The sequence below is a fragment of the Theropithecus gelada genome, chromosome 17 (genome assembly GCF_003255815.1).
Source record: "Theropithecus gelada isolate Dixy chromosome 17, Tgel_1.0, whole genome shotgun sequence".
Taxonomy (NCBI): domain Eukaryota; kingdom Metazoa; phylum Chordata; class Mammalia; order Primates; family Cercopithecidae; genus Theropithecus; species Theropithecus gelada.
The window spans coordinates 72,162,921-72,182,878 of record NC_037685.1 but is presented as its reverse complement, the minus strand read 5'-3'; the positions used below and the strand labels follow the sequence as shown (position 1 = coordinate 72,182,878).

General features: G+C 36.3%; 1 protein-coding gene and 1 pseudogene across 2 annotated transcripts in view; both read left to right on the top strand.

Annotated features, from left to right (window-relative positions):
* The window catches only part of ELF1 (E74 like ETS transcription factor 1), a 115,545-nt gene that overhangs the window by 52,082 nt on the left and 43,505 nt on the right, over positions 1–19,958 (top strand). For both annotated transcript variants that reach the window (XM_025364114.1, XM_025364115.1), the window contains one exon: positions 15,019–15,318. In XM_025364114.1, the coding sequence (XP_025219899.1) occupies positions 15,247–15,318 (72 nt within the window). In that variant the 5' untranslated portion in view covers positions 15,019–15,246. The remainder of the gene's footprint in view (positions 1–15,018; positions 15,319–19,958) is intronic.
* On the top strand, positions 2,827–3,383 carry LOC112610688 (annotated as a pseudogene).

Sequence of the window (19,958 nt, the reverse complement as noted above, 5' to 3'; positions counted from 1 at the left end):
GGTGTTGTCAGTGTTCTGGATTTTGGCCATTCTAATAGGTTTATGGTGGCACCTCATTGTCATTTTAGTTTGCATTTCCCCAATGACATATGTCGTGGGGCTTCTTTTCGTATGCTAATCTGTATACCTTCTTTGCTGAGGTGTCTGTTAAGGTCTTTGGCCCGTTTTAAAATCAGGCTATTTTCTCTGAGTTTTGAGAGGTCCTTGCATATTTTAGATAACAGTCCTTTAATCTGTGGTTTGTCTTTTCATTCTCTTGACATTGTCTTTCACAGAGCAAAAATTTTTAATTTTAATGAAGTTCAGCTTACAAATTCTTTCTTTGATGAGTCCTGCATTTGGTATCTATAAAAAGTCATCACCAAACCCATGTTCATCTAGATTTTTATCCTATGTTATATATTAGGTGTGCGATCCATTTTGAGTTAATATTTGTGAAGAGTATAAGGTCTGTGTCTAGATTATTATTATTATTATTTTTCTATGTGGATATCCAGTTTTTCTACCACTGTTGGTTGAAAAACTGTCTTTTTTTAATTGTATTGCCTTTGTCCTTTGACAAAGATGGTTGACTATATTTATGTGGTGCCATTATCCGTGCTCTCTCTTCTGTTTGATTGATCTATTTTGTTCTTTTCACCGGTACCTCACTGTCTTGATTACTGTAGGTTATAGGTGTACTTTTAAGCTTGATCCATAGAATATTTCCATTCACTTCTCCAGTGCAGGTATTCAGACATCCTGTCTTACAAATCTGACTACCATTTCCTCATACCTTCCACATCACGAGGAGCTATTTTAGCATTGTTAGTAGATTTGGAGTTTTGCCTGTAGGCGATGGAAGCTATTAATTACTTGTCAGAGAAGTAAGTTGATCATATTTTCCCTTTTGCTGAATGACTTCTACTCCAGGCTGAAGAGCCACTGGAGTGGGGCTAGAATAGAGGTAGTAAGGGCCGATCAAATAAATATGTGAAAGAGCATATCACCTAATAATGAGCATGAAGTGATTTAGATGACCTTTAAATCTTGCTTTCAGTTGTTGGTGTGCCTCCCTGTAAGAGTGAAACTTCTTATAAGAGAATACAGTTTCTACCAGAAGAGAGTTATGCTGTGTAGGAATTGGAGGTGGGGGAGGCGTGTCATGTAGCAAAATCTCCTGAGGAACTTTGAAACAACATATCCCTGGCTTTTCACCCCCAATCAGTGCCAGCATGAAACAGTTACTAATGGGAATCTGCTGTATTCTTAGATGGGGGAACCAGTGCACTAGAGCATGTCTTTTCTAAGAAAATGAAAATATTAACTGGGAGAATAAAGGGTCACAGAAATGAAACAATTTTCTTGCAAGTTAAATCTTGCTTGTTGGAGAGAGAAATTTTTTTACTGCCTGAACAGGTTTTGCTGATAAAGATGTTTTAGCATGTTTATGTTTTCTTTTTAATGAACAGAATTAAAACAGTATCTCGTAACTGTTAGATATTTCTCTTGTTTGTTGATTTCATTAATTTTGAGACTGAATCTTGCTCTGTCACTGAGGCTGGAGGGCAGTGGTGCCATCTCAGCTCACTGCAATCTCTACCTCCCGGGTTCAAGTGATTCTCGTGCCTTAGCCTCCAAGTACCTGGGATTACAGGCATTCCCCCAACACACCTGGGTAATTTTTGTATTTTTAGTAGAGAAGAGGTTTCACCATGTAGGCCAGGCTGGTCTTGAAGTCCTGACCTCAAGTGATCTGCCCTCCTGGGCTTCCCAAAGTCCTGGGATTATAGGCATGAGCCACTACACCTGGCTGATATTTCTCTTTTGATTTTGAATTCTCTTTGTTTTCAGAACATGCTCAAAAAAAGAGTTAAACTTGAGACCACAGGTATGGACAGGTCTAGGTATTCAGTCTGTTTGGCTGTTTTGCAGGGTGCTATAAATGCTGCCCTGGTTGGTATCAATGTATTCTGATACCAGGTTAGCCCAAGTGGCCAATGATGGGAAGTGAAGAACTATGTGAAAGAACTGGAATTTCAGGTTTGGGTAGTGAGTAATTGTGGCCCTGCCTTCAGAGTCCTGGAACTGTTCACCTGGTTGTCAGCAAAAAGGCAAATACATAGAGAAATCAGTCTGTTTAGTTTCATCATATATATATATATATATTTTTATTATTAGCATGGTTGAAGCTAAGGTGACCTTGATCAAGTTGCCAAAACCTGTTTCAGGTTTAAGTCACCAGAAGTTTGATTGAGACATCCTATACAAAAAAACATCGATTTGTGATCTATTTACATCGAAATAAAACTATACTTTTGATAACATCCTGGGCACTTCCCTCTGCTTACTCCCCCTCAATTAAAAAATGCCTAATTTAAATTAAAGAACCCGGCCAGGTGCAGTGGTTCATGCCTATAATCCCAGCACTTTGGGAGGCCTAGGTGGGAGGATTGCTTGAGCTCAGAAGTTTAAGATCAGCTTCGACAAGATGGTGAGACCCTTTCTCTACAAAAGAAATTATAAAAAATTACCCAGGTATGGTAGTACATACCTATAGCCCCAGCTACTCAGGACGCTGAAGCAGGAGGATCGCTTGAGGCCAGGAGTTTGAGGCCATAGTGAGCAAGGATCATGCCACCGCACTCCAGCCTGGGCAACAATGAGACCCTGTCTCTAAAAAATAAATATAAATTAGCTCCTCACCCGCTGGGTGCTTAAGTTGGGCGGATGGTAGCAAACCAGCTCCACTAGAGGACCGAGCCGCCCAGCCCTGCTACCCCGGACCCATCGGTGCGCTGCCCACACCTCCAGGCAGCTGGCCAATTGGGTCCTGAAGTAGCTGAAATGTGAAAAAGGCAGCAGTCCCAAAATGAAGGAACACCTGCTGTGTCTCAGGCACCTGGAAACCAAAGGCTCAGCAACATCTGTTGCTTTCATCGGTGCTGTTGTTTCAGCTGCTCCTGCCTCACTGTTAGGAATGAAGAAAGAGGGGAAAATACAGGAATAACCACACACACTACAAAAGCGGAGAGTATCCAGGTCTTAGAGGAATGCCAAAACCCCACTGCAGAGGAAGTCTTGCCCTGGTCTCAAAGTTTTGACAAGATGATGAAGGCCCCAGCAGGAAGACACCTTTTCAGAGAGTTCCTCTGAACAGAATACAACGAAGAGAACCTACTTTTCTGGCTTGCCTGTGAAGACTTAAAGAAAGAACAGAACAAAAAAGTAATCAAAGAAAAGAGAGAAGGCTAGAATGATAAATGAAGATTACATTTCTATACTATCACCAAAAGAGGTCAGTCTTGATTCTCGAGTTAGAGAATTCTCGAGTTAGAGAGGTGATCAATAGAAATCTGTTGGATCCTAATCTTCACAGGTATAGTCCTCTCAGCCTCAAGTGACACCGTTTCAGATGAATTCAAGGGGATGTTCAAGACTTTGACTCTAATGAAAATACTACAAAAGGCGAAATACTGCCCCAACTGATAGAAGGTCCCAGTTTGGGAACTGATTTTATTCCTATGACAAAAGCTCTTAAGACGAATAGGGAAAAGGAACACTATCGAGCATTGATGACAATAACCAAATGTAATATTTTAAAATATGTCATATGTGCAATGTGAAATTCATTCTTCCTTCATTATTTCTCATATTAAATCTCATTTCAGAAATTTTAGGATTTTAAAACTGTTGACTTATACCTAACTGCTATCACTGCATTACAGCTTTTAAACAGTTAGAAATAAACATTTTAGAATAATAAACAGATTGTGTTTCTGTCCTAAGCTTAGATACATTTCCTTTCTAAAGATCTAGCTCTTATTGCTGTATTAAAAGAATGCCACATACAGTGCTTACTAAAGGAAATGTGTGTCCACAGATGCACTTAGGGAGCATAGTGTAAACACATCAGGAACTTAAAATTACAAATTTTATTTCGAGTTACATTTCTGTCTCAGGTGACTTTGGGCAAATCATTTATCTTCTCTGAGTTCATTTTCTCATCTGCAAATGACAAATATACTTAATTATCAGGATGGCTATAAGCATTGAATAAAACAAACATGGAAAGAATAAAATATGACATTATTTTATCAAAGTTCTTCAACTCAATAGTTATTTTATGCTTGTTTTAAATGTCATTTTAATGCACTTTCCCCTATGTTTTCCAAAACATACATTAAACATCTGATGTAGCTATTCATCAAAACATACAATCATATTTTAAGATGGAACACTGTATCAGTGTTATTGCTTTGCTTGTGATCCCAAATCACTTCTTTCAGTTCACCATCACCTCAAATCTATAGAAATGTTTCTGAATGACATAGATAGATAGATAGAGAGATAGAGAGATAGATATACAATTGTAGGTTAAAATTAAAGTTTAAATAAGATAAATCATTTGAAACTCAACATTCCCAAGGACAGAAGTAATACCAAGTTATTTGCTAAATATATAAATGAGTTATAGGCCTAAGACTAAGATATAAGAGATTGACAATTCGAAAATACTTTTTAATATTAAGGTACTAAGATTTTCTTTAACAATTTTACAGTGAAAATAAAAACTTAATAAAAGGTAGTAATGGGCCGGGCATGGTGGCTCACGCCTGTAACCCCAACACTTTGGGAGGCTAAGGTGAGAGGATCACTTGAGCCCAGGAGTTCCAGACCTGTCTGTGCAACAAAGTGAGACCCTGACTCTAAGAAAAAATAAAAATGTTTAAAATAAAAATAAAATTTTAAATAGTAATGTGTCCACGAAACCTTTAATTTTAGAGTAGTTTTATATTTACAGAAAAACTGCAAATACCCATAGAGATCTGTGGGACATCTGTCAAAATTAATGAACCAATATTGGTCATTAAGTTCATACTTTATTCAGATTTCCTTAGTTTTTAACCGAATGTCCATTTTCTGTCCCAGGATCCCATTCAGGATACCACATCGCATTTAGTTGTTATGTTTCCTTAGGCTTCTCTTAGTTGTGACAGTTTCTGAAACTTTCCTTGTTTTTGATGACAATTTTGAGAAATAAACTGGTATTTTGTGGAATGTCCCTCTGTTTTCTTTCATTTCATGATGTTTTTCTCATGACTAGACATGGGTTTGGTTTTTGGAAGAACACAAAGATAAAGTGCCATGCTTATCACATGATATCAAAGGTACATGCCATCATCAGGATTCCTCTTAGCTGTGACAGTTTCTCAAACTTTAGGCTACTCTTAGCTGTTGGTGTTAACCTTGATCACTTACCTGAGTTAGCATCTATTATGTTTCTCCATTGTAAAGTAACACTTTTTTGTTTGTTTGTTTGTTTTTGAGATGGAGTCTTGCTCTGTCTCCAGGCTGGAGTGCAGTGACGCAATCTCACTGCAACCTCCGTCTCCCGGGTTCAAGCGATTCTCCTGCTTTAGCCTCCTGAGTAGCTGGGACTATAGGCACATGCTACCAAGCCCAGCTAATTTTTGTATTTTTATTAGAGACAGGATTTTACTCTGTTGCCCAGGCTGGTCTTGAACTCCTGAGCTCAGGCATTCCACCTGCCTCAGCCTCCCAAAGTGCTGGGATTACAAGTTTGAGCCACTGCACCTGGCTGAAGTAATACATTTTTAAAGAGATTATATTGAAGGTAAATTTTCTGGACATTTACACTGAGCTAAACAAATTCTGAGCAGATTCTTCAAACCTCATATTAGGTTCCATTAAGTGATTACTAATAAATGCTATAAAGAAAATACAGTAAAGCAGAAAAATAAAACTCCAAAAGTCTTAGCCTGAATATTCACCTAAGAGAAATGAAAGTGAATTTTTCCCTTGAACTATCTGCGTAAATAATTACAATAATCCTCCATATATTTTCAACATTAAATATCTTAGTCTTACTAATTGTCATAAGAGGTAACTTAAATTTAAACTGGCCATTTTGCTTAGTGCATTTCTATACTGCCCTCCACTAACCAATGAACACTGAATATTGAAATAATGTAAAAGGCCTGATGTATTTCCCGCCGGCTTTAACCAATTTGTCATAAATATGTTTCTTGTATGTGATTTTTAAATGTTTGCTAAATAATGTGTCTAGTTTTGTAAAATGATGTATCGAATGTGTATAATTTTTTACTACCATGTTCATCATACTTAATCTATATCCATATATTGTGCTCCACCAGTATTTATTAGTGGACAATAAAGAAGTTTTGAATGCATGAATACAGCTTAAGAGGCACCACACTTGGTTATTTTGCAATACCAGAATAACAGTGGGTACTCATAAATTGAATAGATAATCCAGATTATGTTTCCTCCAATTTAAGTTTTTGTTTTTTTTAATTTCCCTTTCCTAGAATCAATTTTATCATTTTACCTATGTACAATAACATACTTCTGGAAAATACTAGGATTTTCACCATGTAGTAGAATTTGAGCATAACAGTAATGTAAAATTCAGAAGTCTCAAACTAGGTAGCTTTCTTTGAGTTTTCAAAGTAAATCAAAATAGAGCTGTTTTCATTTTACTATACTGTGGAAATCTATGGATGTTATTGTAAAATGCATATGCATTACACTGACTTAAAATGTTTTGAATTAATAAAGAATTCAACAATGAAAAAAATTAATTAAAAAATAAAAGTGCTTAATTTTACGTAGCTATCTTGCATAGCTACCTAAAATATATTCATAGTAAATACATGGTACCTGTTTAGATTGCAAAAATGTAGTTTTAAACGTTTTCTCAACTTTCTTAAATTTGTTGAATATTTGTTTTTTTTTTTTTTTTTTTTTTTTTTTTACCTGATTACTTTAATTCTTGTGTAAATCATCATAATGAAATAAAAGGGAACTACCGTTTGTTAATTATGTACATAAAATTCTAAAAATATAAAAGTGACAGTCTCGTTTTAATTGTAATTATACTGTTAGTTCTATGTTGTTGTCATCCTAAGATGTATTTGTATTAACTGTGGTTAAGTGTCCTAATAATGAAAAGCATGTTCCCATTAGCATCCATTGATCAATTGTTCCTAGAAAAAGTTTAAAGGAAGTTCAAGGCAGTTTCTCCTTTCAAATTAACCAGAAAGCACTTGTTCTCCTAATATTTGTGTGCTGGGCAGAGCAGGGGTTCTGGAGTCAGGTTACCTGGCTCTACCAGTTACTAGCTGTGTCACTCTGGGCAACTTGCTAAACCTCTCTGGACTTCCACTATCCTCAGTCATAGAAAAAGTGTACAAGTGAAGTGTCTAGCATGGTGGTTAGCATATTTTAAAATTGTCAATAAGTAAAAACTTTTAGTCATTCTTAGTTATAGTCATAAAAACTCTATTAGAGTCTACAAAGTTGACCATTCTAGAAGATATTATATCACATGCTATGAACAGAGATGGCCCATCTGGATCTAAGCTAATTGAAATTCATTCCTACTTGAATCTCCACATGAAATCTGTGGTAACTATTAACCCATTGTGATTTTTTTTTTTTTTTTAATTTATTTATTATTATTATACTGTAAGTTGTAGGGTACATGTGCATAACGTGCAGGTTTGTTACATATGTATACTTGTGCCTTGTTGGTGTGCTGCACCCATCAACTCGTCATTTACATCAGGTATAACTCCCAATGCATTCCCTCCCCCCGCCCCCCTCCCCATGATAGGCCCCGGTGTGTGATGTTCCCCTTCCCGAGTCCAAGTGATCTCATTGTTCAGTTCCCACCTATGAGTGAGAACATGCGGTGTTTGGTTTTCTGTTCTTGTGATAGTTTGCTAAGAATGATGGATTCCAGCTGCATCCATGTCCCTACAAAGGACACAAACTCATCCTTTTTTATGGCTGCATAGTATTCCATGGTGTATATATGCCACATTTTCTTAATCCAATCTGTCACTGATGGACATTTGGGTTGATTCCAAGTCTTTGCTATTGTGAATAGTGCTGCAATAAATTTGTTGAATATTTGAAAAAAATTAAATGAAAGGTTGGGATATAGAAACATTTTCTTTTTCAATTATGAGAACACTGAGTGCAATGAAATGATTTGTTTGCCTTGTGACATTAACTTGTTTTTTTTTTTTCCTTCAATTTTGTGTGTAGAGTACCTGGTTTAGAGAAAGCAGGAACTGAGAAAGTATGACTATTTTTTGGGAAAGTTCAAATCTGGTTACTTAACTATACCTACGTTTTGGGATGTTTCTTTTTTGTTTTTTCCATATTCACATATTTTAATGTAAATTCTAGCGATACTGTATTTAAAATAACTAGAAAGGCGAGGCACAGTGACTCATGCCTGTAATCCCAGCACTTTGGGAGGCTGAGGTGGGCAGATCACTCAAGCTCAGGAGTTCAAGACCAGCTTGGGCAACATAGTGAGACACCACCTCTACTGAAATTACAAAAATTAGCCAGACGTGGTGGTGCACACCTGTAGTCCCAGCTAGTTGGGAGGCTGAGGCATGAGAATCACTTGAACCCTGGCAGAAGTGGCAGTGAGCCAAGATCGTGCCACGGCACTCCAGCGTGAGCGATAGAGCAAGACTGTGTCTCAAAAAGAAAAAAAATAACTAGAAAGAAAAATGTCAGTATAAATCTATTTTGAAGTCTTCTAATGAGTTACTAAGTTGTGGTAGCCTTCTAAAAAGGCTATACATGTTTGCTTTTTACTTTTTAGGCTGAGTGAAAATGTAAGGCAAGGTGATATGATGTAGTAAACTTGGGAGATAATGATAGTAAAACTTTAAGATTTAAAGCAGTAAATAGGGAAATCTACAAACCCCCTGCACCAGTTGTTTCAGTTAAAATTATGGTTGAAAATGATTTATCCTGAGTATCAAGAGGTTGCATAATATATAAAAGCATTTTAATTGACAGTTGTACTGGGGTATGGTAAGGTACTTTTGCTAAGTATTTGTCTAGAGGATTTCTTATTTTTCCAGATATTTTGCTATGGAAAAAATATTAATGAAGTTCTATTAATATAGATACAAAGATACCAGTAGGAAATCTGGGCTTTTTCTTGCTTTCTTTGCCACTAACTAACTGTGTGTCCTTGGACACATCAGAATGTTCTAGGCCTAAATTCCTTATCTTTTCGGTGAATGTGTTGTCCTAGGTAATCCTTAGATCTTTTTCAGCTCTAATATCCTGTGATTTCACACTTTTTAGACTGAGACTTGGCAATCTTTGGAAGACTGTGTGCAATTTATCTTCATACCACTGACTTCATATCTGCTGGGAGCTAGTATAGAGCATTCTACTGTATTACAATATAAAACAGTTTTTTTTTTGCTTTTTTTTTTTGTTTTTTTTGAGGGGGAATCTCGCTCTGTCGCCCAGGCTGGAGTGCAGTGGCCGGATCTCAGCTCACTGCGAGCTCCGCCTCCCGGGTTCACACCGTTCTCCTGCCTCAGCCTCCCGAGTAGCTGGGACTACAGGCGCCCGCCACCTCACCCGGCTAGTTTTTTGTATTTTTTAGTAGAGACGGGGTTTCACCGTGTCAGCCAAGATGATCTGGATATCCTGACCTCGTGATCCGCCCGTCTTGGCCTCCCAAAGTGCTGGGATTACAGGCTTGAGCCACCGCACCCGGCCGAAAACAGATTTTTTAAAAGGCCAAACTATGGTCTATCCCACAGGAATTCAGTCATTACAGATTATGGATTTATTGCTTGCTTCTCATTTCTACTTTGTATAACTTCTCTTCTCTCACTTTCTTACTCTGTTTTCTTTCATTTCTGTTATATTTTTTCTAATGGTTTTTCCAAATACTGCATTTCTTATCATGGCTATCTGTATATATTGAAAAGAGCCCTTCGTTAGGTTACAACATCTTGTGAAAGTTCTTTCTGTTCAGTTACTTGGTATCTAGAGTTACTGTAGCATTCCAGTTTTTTAGATACTGCCAACCTACAAACATAGCATATGTATATAAACAGACACACAGTCTGAATTACATACTTTATTGGAGAAGTCATTCAAGCACCTCATTCCTTTAAGCTGGAATATTTCACCTTCTTTATCCCAGAATTGTCCGATCTAAAACCTTTTTGCTTGTTTGATTGATTCTCTTTATATATTAGTTTTCTTTTTTTTTTTTGAGATGGAGTCTTGCTCTGTTGCCCAGGGTAGAGTACAGTGGTGCGCCTTGGCTCACCACAACTTCCTCCTCCCGGGTTCAAGCAATTCTCTTGCATCAGCCTCCCAAGTAGCTGGGATTACAGGTGCTCACCACCATGCCCGGCTAATTTTCTTGTATTTTTGGTAGGGATGGGGTTTCGCCATGTGGTCAGGCTGGTCTCAAACTCCTGACCTCAGGTAATTTACCCGCCTCAGCCTCCCAAAGTGCTGGGATACAGGTATGAGCCATGGCACCAGACTAGTTATTAATTTTCACCATAAGCATTTGGTACCATAGTACCTTAAAAGGAGAGCAATGATTTTCTAAAAATATATTTATGAATTCATGGGTTTAATATCCTTGTGTCTAAAAACCTTTCTGAAGGAATCTTAAATTTACATTCAATCATTGATCAATTTTGACTATCATATGTCTTTTTAGTACCTAAAATCTTCTATAATAAACAAGTAACTATTTGAATTGGTTATAGTAGCTAGTAGTGTGGCTGAGGGTATTGTGTTCACCATCAGTGAAGTCATTTTGTTTGGAATGAGGCATAATGGGACTCTGTGTTAGGGAAGTTTGCCAGACAGAGTGAAGTCCTAGCCTTGAAGCACCAGGATTTGTTAAAAAAACGCCAAACTTTTAAGCACTGGAATAGAATTATACTTTTGTTGATAATGGGCTATAATGTTTTTTTTTTGGAGTCTGGCGAATAGCTGTGGTAATGGAGACCTCCAGGGAGTACAGAAATGAGACTTAAGGAATTATTAGTTACCTAGCATGCACCTGTCACATATCTCTTGCGTATACTTACAGTGCTAAAGAAGCTCATGTTAACTCAGTGCATGTTATGTGCCAAGTATTCTGCACATGCATTTTTGCATCTACACAACAGCTCTAGGTTTTTGTATTACTTACTTCACCCATTTTACAGAAGGAGGAAACTTGAGACTGATACCTATTTTACGGAAAGAGGAGACTGAGACACCAAACAAGTAACTGATCCAAGGTCACACTGCAGAGGATTGCCACCCAAGCAGTCTGACTCCAGAGCCTGTTCTCTGAACTGCTTTGTGTTACCATTTTACCTGAACTCCAAAGCTTATCTTAGGGATGAGAGGTTAGGAACCTTGTTGCTAAGTATTCCTGTAGCATGTCTCCTTGGAGAATAAGAATATGGTCTTGCCCCAATTAGGAGACATCTGAGCCGGCCTGAGATTTTTTTATTATCTCGTAGATGTCTGCCTGGATACCCTCTGAAAACTGTGCAAATAAGTTGACTGCTTATGTCTGTGTGATGAAGAAGTAGTTTCACTTATATTTTTTCTTGTTACTTTATAAAGACTGACACTTTGAAAAAGCATGTTTGAGAACTATTAATACAGCAAAGTCCTTCCTAGCTATAACAGATAATTAAGGACCTTTCAATTTGTTGGGTTAGAACAGAAACCTTTTTTCTGAGTGGCCATATTTTTTTTCCATCTAAGCATATTTGAGGAATTAGATGATGCATTTAGTTTTAGACATGTTTTTTACACACTGACTTCAAGGGGCACTAATGTATATTTGTCTGATAGTTTAGTGACTGGATTTGGAGCTCAAAAGCTGAACCTAGAGATGAAGATTTAAAAATTTTTTGATATATGCATTTACTTAATCTGTTATAAACTGTTATAGCAGAAAGGACTTTGGTGGATTTTAGAGGCCCGGCTGTATGTTATAGCTTAAGTCCTGATTTAGGAAACAAAAATTCTAGTTTTAGTTCTGTTTTGCTTGTAGACTGTGAGAACTTGACCACCCCAATTTACTAATCAAAAATGGAATCATTGATTTAGATCTTCAGTCTTGTCTATTACTGAAAGAAATGTAAGATACCTGGGCTTTGTTATCAAAGATTGTAAGAATCTTTGATGTCTCTGGGTGCTCCCTCTGGATCAGGTATCAGAAAATGTATTCTCAAGAATCACGTTGATACCATAGGGTATATAAGTACACAGGGGAGAGGAAGAGGAGCAGGAAAGATGACAGAGCATCAAAGACATGATTAAGCCAGTAAAATGGTTTTCTTTACTTACACATTTTTAGTTTATGAACTTCTCTATAGAAATAAGCAAAAACGACATGCCTGAGCAAATGTGTCTTTTTCTGCCGCAATAAGTGGCTTAGTGATTGTGGGAAGCCATTTCAGTTTTGATATATTACTGTTGGTTGTTAGTGTGTACTATAAGGTGTGGGTATGTTGATTACTTATCCTGATTTTTTAGATTTCTGAAAGACAACTGTTTAAAGCACAGTAGCAGTGTGGAAGTGCTGATACGAAAAGGTACATGATAGCAGTGGAAAAGAAAGTGAAACTTAAATCTACCTAGATGTATTCACACTGGCCATTGGCACAATGTCATTTTGCATTTATGAACAAATGGATTTTGAAATAGCCTTCTGGAACCTAATCTTTTACAGAGAAACTTCTGTATCAGCAAACATCCCTTGATTCTGGTTATATTTTCTTACTCTGGTTTTTCAAACTTATGATAATAGTTTCCTCTTTATCAGGAGTACGTCAGTTATTCTTTTTTAAATAAAGGATATTTGTAGAAATAGCTTAAATATCTAATGATATTTATTTATTGAACACAGAGTCTTATTCTGTAATACAAGCTGGAGTGCAGTGGCAATCATGGCTCACTACATCCTTGAACTCCTGAGCTCAAGCGATCCTCCTGCCTCAGCCTCCTGAGTAGCTAGGATCACAAATGCACACACACCAACACAGCCAGCTAATTTTTTATTTTTTGTAAAGACGAGGTCTTGCTATGTTGCCCTGGCTGGTCTTGAACTCTTAGTCTCAAGTGACTCCTTCCCCACCAGCCCCCCAAATTCTGGTGTTACAGGTGTAAGCCACCATGCCTGGCCTGATAAGATATTTAAAACAGTATTTGTCATTAATATAATCCTTTTTGTCATCACTGTGGGCACACAGGTTTGGGAGGTACAGAAGAAATTTTAGACAATGGTTATTTCCTCAGAAGAGGTTTTGCTGCAATTGTCTTGGTGACTGGCACATTGCCTTGCAAATAATTGGCACTCAAACATGTATTCAGTTGAATTAAGGGAACACAGTTTTCAAATGTGAGACAATGTACTACAATTAATGCTAAATTGGTTCTACAGACAGTAATTGCTGTGTTTTTGAAAGGAGCAGTCCTTACAGTTTGAGGCATAGATGTTGGGAGGCTTTGTGAAATAAATGGGGCTTGAGCATTGAAGGAAAAGATGGGATTGAATGCTGGCAAGTTGAAGGGGGGTGTGTTGCAAGCATGGGAAATAACAGAAGTTGAGAAAAGAGGCAAGATTGAATAGTTTGTGTGGAGGAACATAAGGCAGGTCTGCTATAGGGAATTTGGTTGGATAATTAAGGAAAAAGGTATTATAAATAATAATAAGTACAAGACCAAATATATCTATCTGTGATCAATTTAGATCAAAACACTTTTTTTTCCTCTTCTAGATACGGTACATTGCTCAAAAACCACCTGAATGTGCTAAAAATACTTTCCCAGTGTTGGAGTTAAACTTCCTGTTAAAAGGGAGTGGATGAGAGTGGGAAATTTGCTGGGTTGGAATTTAGTGTAGTGAGTAGAAATGTCATCTTGAATTGAATTCTTAATTCTTACTTTATTTTGAGTTCCTGCTAGGAAAATCACAGTCATCCATGATGGCCCTTAAAGCCCAGAACACACAGGGACTTGGCTTTACAGAAATTAGGAAGTCGATTAAGGGATTTGGCTAGCACGTACTAGCTGGATTTATGTTTTCAGGGAAACTGATTCACCAAGTCAGCTTCATCCCCAGACTTATCTCTTTAAAATTATTAGGAAATTACTGGCCATCCTTTCCTTGGAGTCAACTTCTGTTTTAAAGTGTTTGTATTAAAACTGCAAATGCTATTTCAAAGAACTAGATGTTATTTAATGTGATTATTTTTATATCTTTCTTTTTATGCCACATTTATGGCCATAATCATTTGATGAAAATGTAATAAGATTGTGCTAAACACCTGAAGAATTTTTTCCTTTTGTTAGTATTGATAACTTTTTTTTTTTTAAATAGGCAAACATTTTTGGCAGACATTTTAAAAGCCTTTCTCCCTTTGCTGTGAAATTGTTTTCACTGCTAAGTTGCGTTTCTGTTTTTCTGCTATTGTAAAGTGCAGCTCTTTGCATGTTCTAATTTGCCATGACGTGGTCAAGTGCTGTTTCCTTCCTGTTGCTTGCAAGCCTATGCTAGAGATAAGGATACATTTCAGTGCATTAAAAAAGAAGCCACTGAAGACAGGCTTAAGCATGGTAATTTTTAAAACATTTTACTTATCAGAAGGCTTTTTAAGGAACAGAAAGAGTGGGCTTTAATTTCTGCTTATTTTTAACAGATTTAAAAATAGTTCTTACTAAACTTTAAATGTATTCGATTTTAAATCCTTATATAAATCCTCTATTAAAGGTGAAAATATATACGTTATGAAATTACTCATGGGGTAGCAGTTTCTGTGTGTGTGCTTTGCTGAGTTGGTGAAAAGAAGGAAATTGTTTATATATCCTTTATTGCGATTACAACCCTCATTATTGCTGGGGTTTTTGACCTTTTTTTTTTTTTTTAATATTGAGTACTTTAACAGTAGTTTAACTGTAGAGTGGGGGAGAGAGCCATAATTTTCAGTACTGAGAGATGATCTTAGCAGGAGTAAACTCGTCAAAGAAAATATGTAACTTTTTAAAAAGAGCATATGTTCGTTAGTCATGTCAATTTTATTTTAAAACGTTAATAATAAAAAAAATGCTTTGGCGATACCACCCTATCAGTTATTATATCCTGAGTGGCTGATTGCTTTTTCATAACTAATCTAAGTTTTTGTTTTTTAGGCCAAGAAGCTTGAGAGAAGAAAAATTTCAGGAAAATTGTCTGAATTTGACTAGAATATCAACGAACCAGGAAAATTGAAGCACCTTCCCTGAAGAAAACTTGGTTGTACAGTAACTCCACAGACAGAGCTGAGGGTTTTTTACCCAAATCAGTCACTGGATTTTGCTGCCTGATACATGAATCTGTTTGGAATTTTTCTCATGTGGATCTAAGGGGAATGCTTTATTATGGCCGCTGTTGTCCAACAGAACGACCTAGTATTTGAATTTGCTAGTAACGTCATGGAGGATGAACGACAGGTATGAGATCCAGAGAAAATTTCATTTTAATGATTTTATTATGATTTTTCTATTCATATCAGAAAATTACTTCCTTTAAAAGACAATAAGAGAAACTTTATTAAAAGTGAAAATTTATAAATGAAATATTTGGAGGAAATAACGATACTGTGTTTTAAGCACCAGTTAATTCATTAAGAATACATCTTATCCTTAGCTTTGATATGGTAACAAGGAAGTAAAACTTTTGGGTTTAGCTTGTTTTTCTGTAAAATGTAAAATTTAGTGTAAAATTACTTAACACTAAATGCCTTAAGTAATTATTTTTAAGTACTTTGAAAAGTTCTAGAGAATATACTACCTTTTAATGCATGTGGTTAATTAATGTTTGTAATCGTGGGCTACTTCTTCAAGTAGATGAGACAACGTTAGCGGTCCATAATCATACATCATTTCAGTCCAAAGCATGTGACTCTGAGGAAGTTACTTAACTTCTCTAGATCTAGATTTCATCATCTGCAGAATGAGGGAATTGAACTGAAGAATTTCTAAATCGGCTTTCAGTGAATTTATATAAGATGTGCAAATTACTGTTTTCAGTATATAAAAAAGATCTAGGAGATACTGAGTAAAGGATCTAAGATTAATTTTAGTCTCCTTCCCCTCTCCCCACAACACACACACACACACAAAAGAACTGCAACGAGGCTAGAGTTTCTTGGGACTTTATAGTTAACTTCATTTTAAACAAGTTATATAGGGAATGTAAGACATGATATGGGAGAATTAGTGTACATGTTGGAGAGATTCAGGCAGGGTACTAGGAAAAATATTTTGAGAACCAGCCTAAGGTTGATTTATTACTGAAATAAGCCTAATACTAAACACCTAATTTTAATAGGCCAATTATAATATGTAATGCCTTTATTCTGGAAACATAGTTACTGCAAATAATAAAATTCTTACTTTTGGCAGAGTGAATTTAATGATTTTTATAAAATTAAAAATTTTTTTAGCTGTGTTGTCCATTGAAGTGACAGAACAAAAAGTTTATAAATAAACCTACAAAAGGTGAGGATTTGGATTAAATTGCCTTAACATCAGGGTGAGCTTTGGCTAGAGAGGAAAAAAGGTTCAGGGAGAGGATTGCTTGGTCTTGACTAAAAGTATATTAATGGTGATATGGATTTAATCTAGAGACAACAGAAAAGATATTTTAGGACGAAAGGTGTTTTGAATTTGGTTTAAGACAGGATGTTTGTGCACATATTAAGGTTTGAAACTGTGTATTTACTCTGCAGCCCTCTTAAATGAAAGATGCTGTGATAGATGCCAGGCTTGATGTGGTGAGGTTTGATCTTGGGATGTAGCAGCAGAGGACAAAGCCCTAAGCCACTCACTAATATGCTCTAGTTATAGTGGATTTGATACTCTTTGGAACATGAGAAGTGAATTTTACATTATGGTACCATATTCATATATGTGTCTGTATAGCCTAAAAAAATGTTTTGCAAAACAACACTTACACACTTACTATATATGATACACTTTGTTTTGCAGAGGTTATTTATGTTTTTGGAAAGGGAGATGGTACTGTTAGGTTAACATCAGCATGTACATATATGTATTTTCTTAAGTTATTTTTGTTTAACAAAATGAATCTATGTGCAGGTATTATAAGGATTTTATAAGTATTAACCATATAAGGTAAATACGAATCCCCATTTTATAATGAGAAAATTGAGATATCAAGAGGTTAAGTCACTTTCCTGGAATCATACAGCCAGTAAGTAGTAGAGCTGCAATTTGAACTCAGCCAGTTTGATTCTTACTAATGATGTTTTATATATTCTTGCAATAATGTGTGAGAATCTTACTGTGTTATAATCAGCATCAAAATGTTTAAAACTCTTCGTGAGTTTTGGCGTCTTCAGTCTGTGGCCATCAGCATAGCAAATTTAACTGCTTTGCAGGAGGGTAGATCCAGTGCTGTTGGTGATATTAGCATCTTATCTAACCTGGGGCTCTACCTCGCTGTTTGCTTATTAGCTTAATTTGTTTTTAATAGAAAAGCAATAATGTGCCATTTATATTAATAAAAGAAGTCATCTAATACAAAGATATGTAAAATAACTAGTGAAAAATCTCTCTTCACCCTTACTCCTAATCTTGTTCTCCTTCCCAGAAGAAACTAGTATTAAGTATTAATATTTTGTGTGTAATTTTTTAGAAAAATGTCTGAACAAATGAACATACATATATATAAAACTGCATACAGAGGTTGCTTCTAAGACACAAATGAAGTTATGCTAAATCTTTTTTGTGTCTCATTTGTTTTCACTTAATGTATTATAAATATTTGTGTATATATTGATTCTACATCATTTACTATTTTACATCATGAGCAGCCCATTATTTATTTTACAGTTCCTGATCATGGCTGCTACCAGTATTTTGCTATGATGTACAATATTGCAATGAACATCCTTGTTTGGAAGGCAGTAGATCTACCTAGTAGTAGCGGTGGTTAAGAGCTCAGGTACTGAAGTTGAAATGCCTGGGTTGAATCCTGGCTCCACTGCTTACTGTGTCTGTGACTTTGGGCAAGTTACTCAACCTTTCTGTGCCTTGGTTTCCTCATCTGCAAAATGGGGATGAAAATAATAGAACCTAAATTATAGGATTGCTGTGAGAATTAAATGACTTGATGTTTCCAAAGCTCTTAGAACTGTGTCTGGCTCATAGCTTATATTTACTGAGCACTATAATTTTGTCATTATGTGTGTGTGTGTCTGTGTGTGTGTAGTCTTTGTACACTTACGTGATTATATCTGTAGGGTTATTAAAAACAATTACTGAGCTTACTAAAAACATAAATACAAATAATTCTTTTAAAAGGCTGTGTAACATGGACATAAAGATAGAAACAGTAGACACTGGGGACTACTAGATGGGGGAAGGAGAGGGAATCGGGCAAGGGTTGAAAAGCTAACTATTGGGTGTGTGCTCACTGCCTGGGTGATGGGATCAATCATACCTCAAATCTCAGCCTCACCCATGCAACAAGCAATATACCTGTGTAACAAACTGCACACATATACCCCCTGAATCTAGAATAAAAGTTGGGCGGGGAAGGGAAGAGGGGCTGTGTTAGTTTCTACTACTACTAATAGGGTATTTCCCAAACCATTATCAACAGAAGTCCTTTTTTTTTTTTTTTGGCCAGTCTTTAGGGTGGAAATGACATTTTACTATTTTAATTTGCATTTTCTTGACTACTAGTGGTGAGGTGGTTTATTATTTGTAAATTTTATTTATTGTCAACTAGAGTTTTCTTTGATTTACTTATTAATATATCCTTTTGCCCAGTGGAAATTCTTTAAATATTATGGTTATTACATTAGAATCATTGATATTTTCTCCCAGTCTAGTATTGTCTTTTAACAATGTGATACCTTGTGCTGTATAGAAATTTTAAATATTTTTAACAAAATATATCAGTATTACAAACTAATAATATTAGTTTTGGGGGCTTTTCTTGCCTTCTGCTTAGGAAAATTTTCTTCACTCCTATCACTCCTAAAATTAGCATATACTCTCTTTACATTTTCTTTTTTCTTTTTTTTTTGAGATAGAGTCTCACCTTGTCACCTAGGCTGGAGTGCCATGGCATGATCTCCACTCACTGCAACCTCCGCCTCCCAGGTTCAAGCGATTCTCCTGCCTCAGCCTCCCAAGTAGCTGGGACTGCAGGCATGCGCCACCACACCCAGCTAATTTTTGTATTTTTAGTAAAGACAGGCTTTCACCACGTTGGCCAGGATGGTCTCCATCTCTTGACCTCGGGATCTGCCTGCCTCGGCCTCCCAAAGTGCTGGGATTTCAGGCATGAGCCACTGCGCCCGGCCTACATTTTCTTCTAGTATCTTTTAAATGCTTAGCTCCTCAGTCCCTCTGCAGTTTATTTTTGTATGATGTGAGGTATTCATGATTTGAAGATTCCTCCCCCATTCCCACAAATAGTGGCGTTAGCCCTTCGCCATTTATTGAATGTTTTATGTTTTTCACACTTAAACTGCCACCTTTGTTAATACTAAATTACCATATGTACAGGCTTCAGTTTTGAACTTCCTAGTGTATTCTCCTTCATTGAACTGTTTTTGTATTGTGCCAGTATCACATTGTTTTCATTAGAATCATTTTATAGATTTGATATCCGATAGGATGAGCTCCTCCCCCGAAATTAGAATAGGATTTTGAATGATTTTTAGAGTTAGCTTGTAAAGTACATTAAAACCCGGTGGGGTTTTAACTTTTTAAAGTTAAAAAGTATTTATTACTTTTAAAAGAATGTATTCCAGAGTTTTGACTGTTTATAAAATCACTGTTTGAAGGCACCAGATTAGAATATATATTTCATTTTCAGTTATGGTCTAGGTTATAAATATATTAGTCTAAAGAAACTGATACTATTAATGTGGTTGCCAGCATTTTGATCATCTTCCCTTATTCAGTTCCTATTTTTCAGAATTGCTTGGCACTCTTGAGTGGAGATGGCAGGGGTCATGGCGGGGGTGTTGGAAAGGAAATGTCAATGCTGTTGATGCTGACAGTTTAAAACTGTTCTTGCTGTCTGTTCTAAACTGGGAATATTTGTAGCT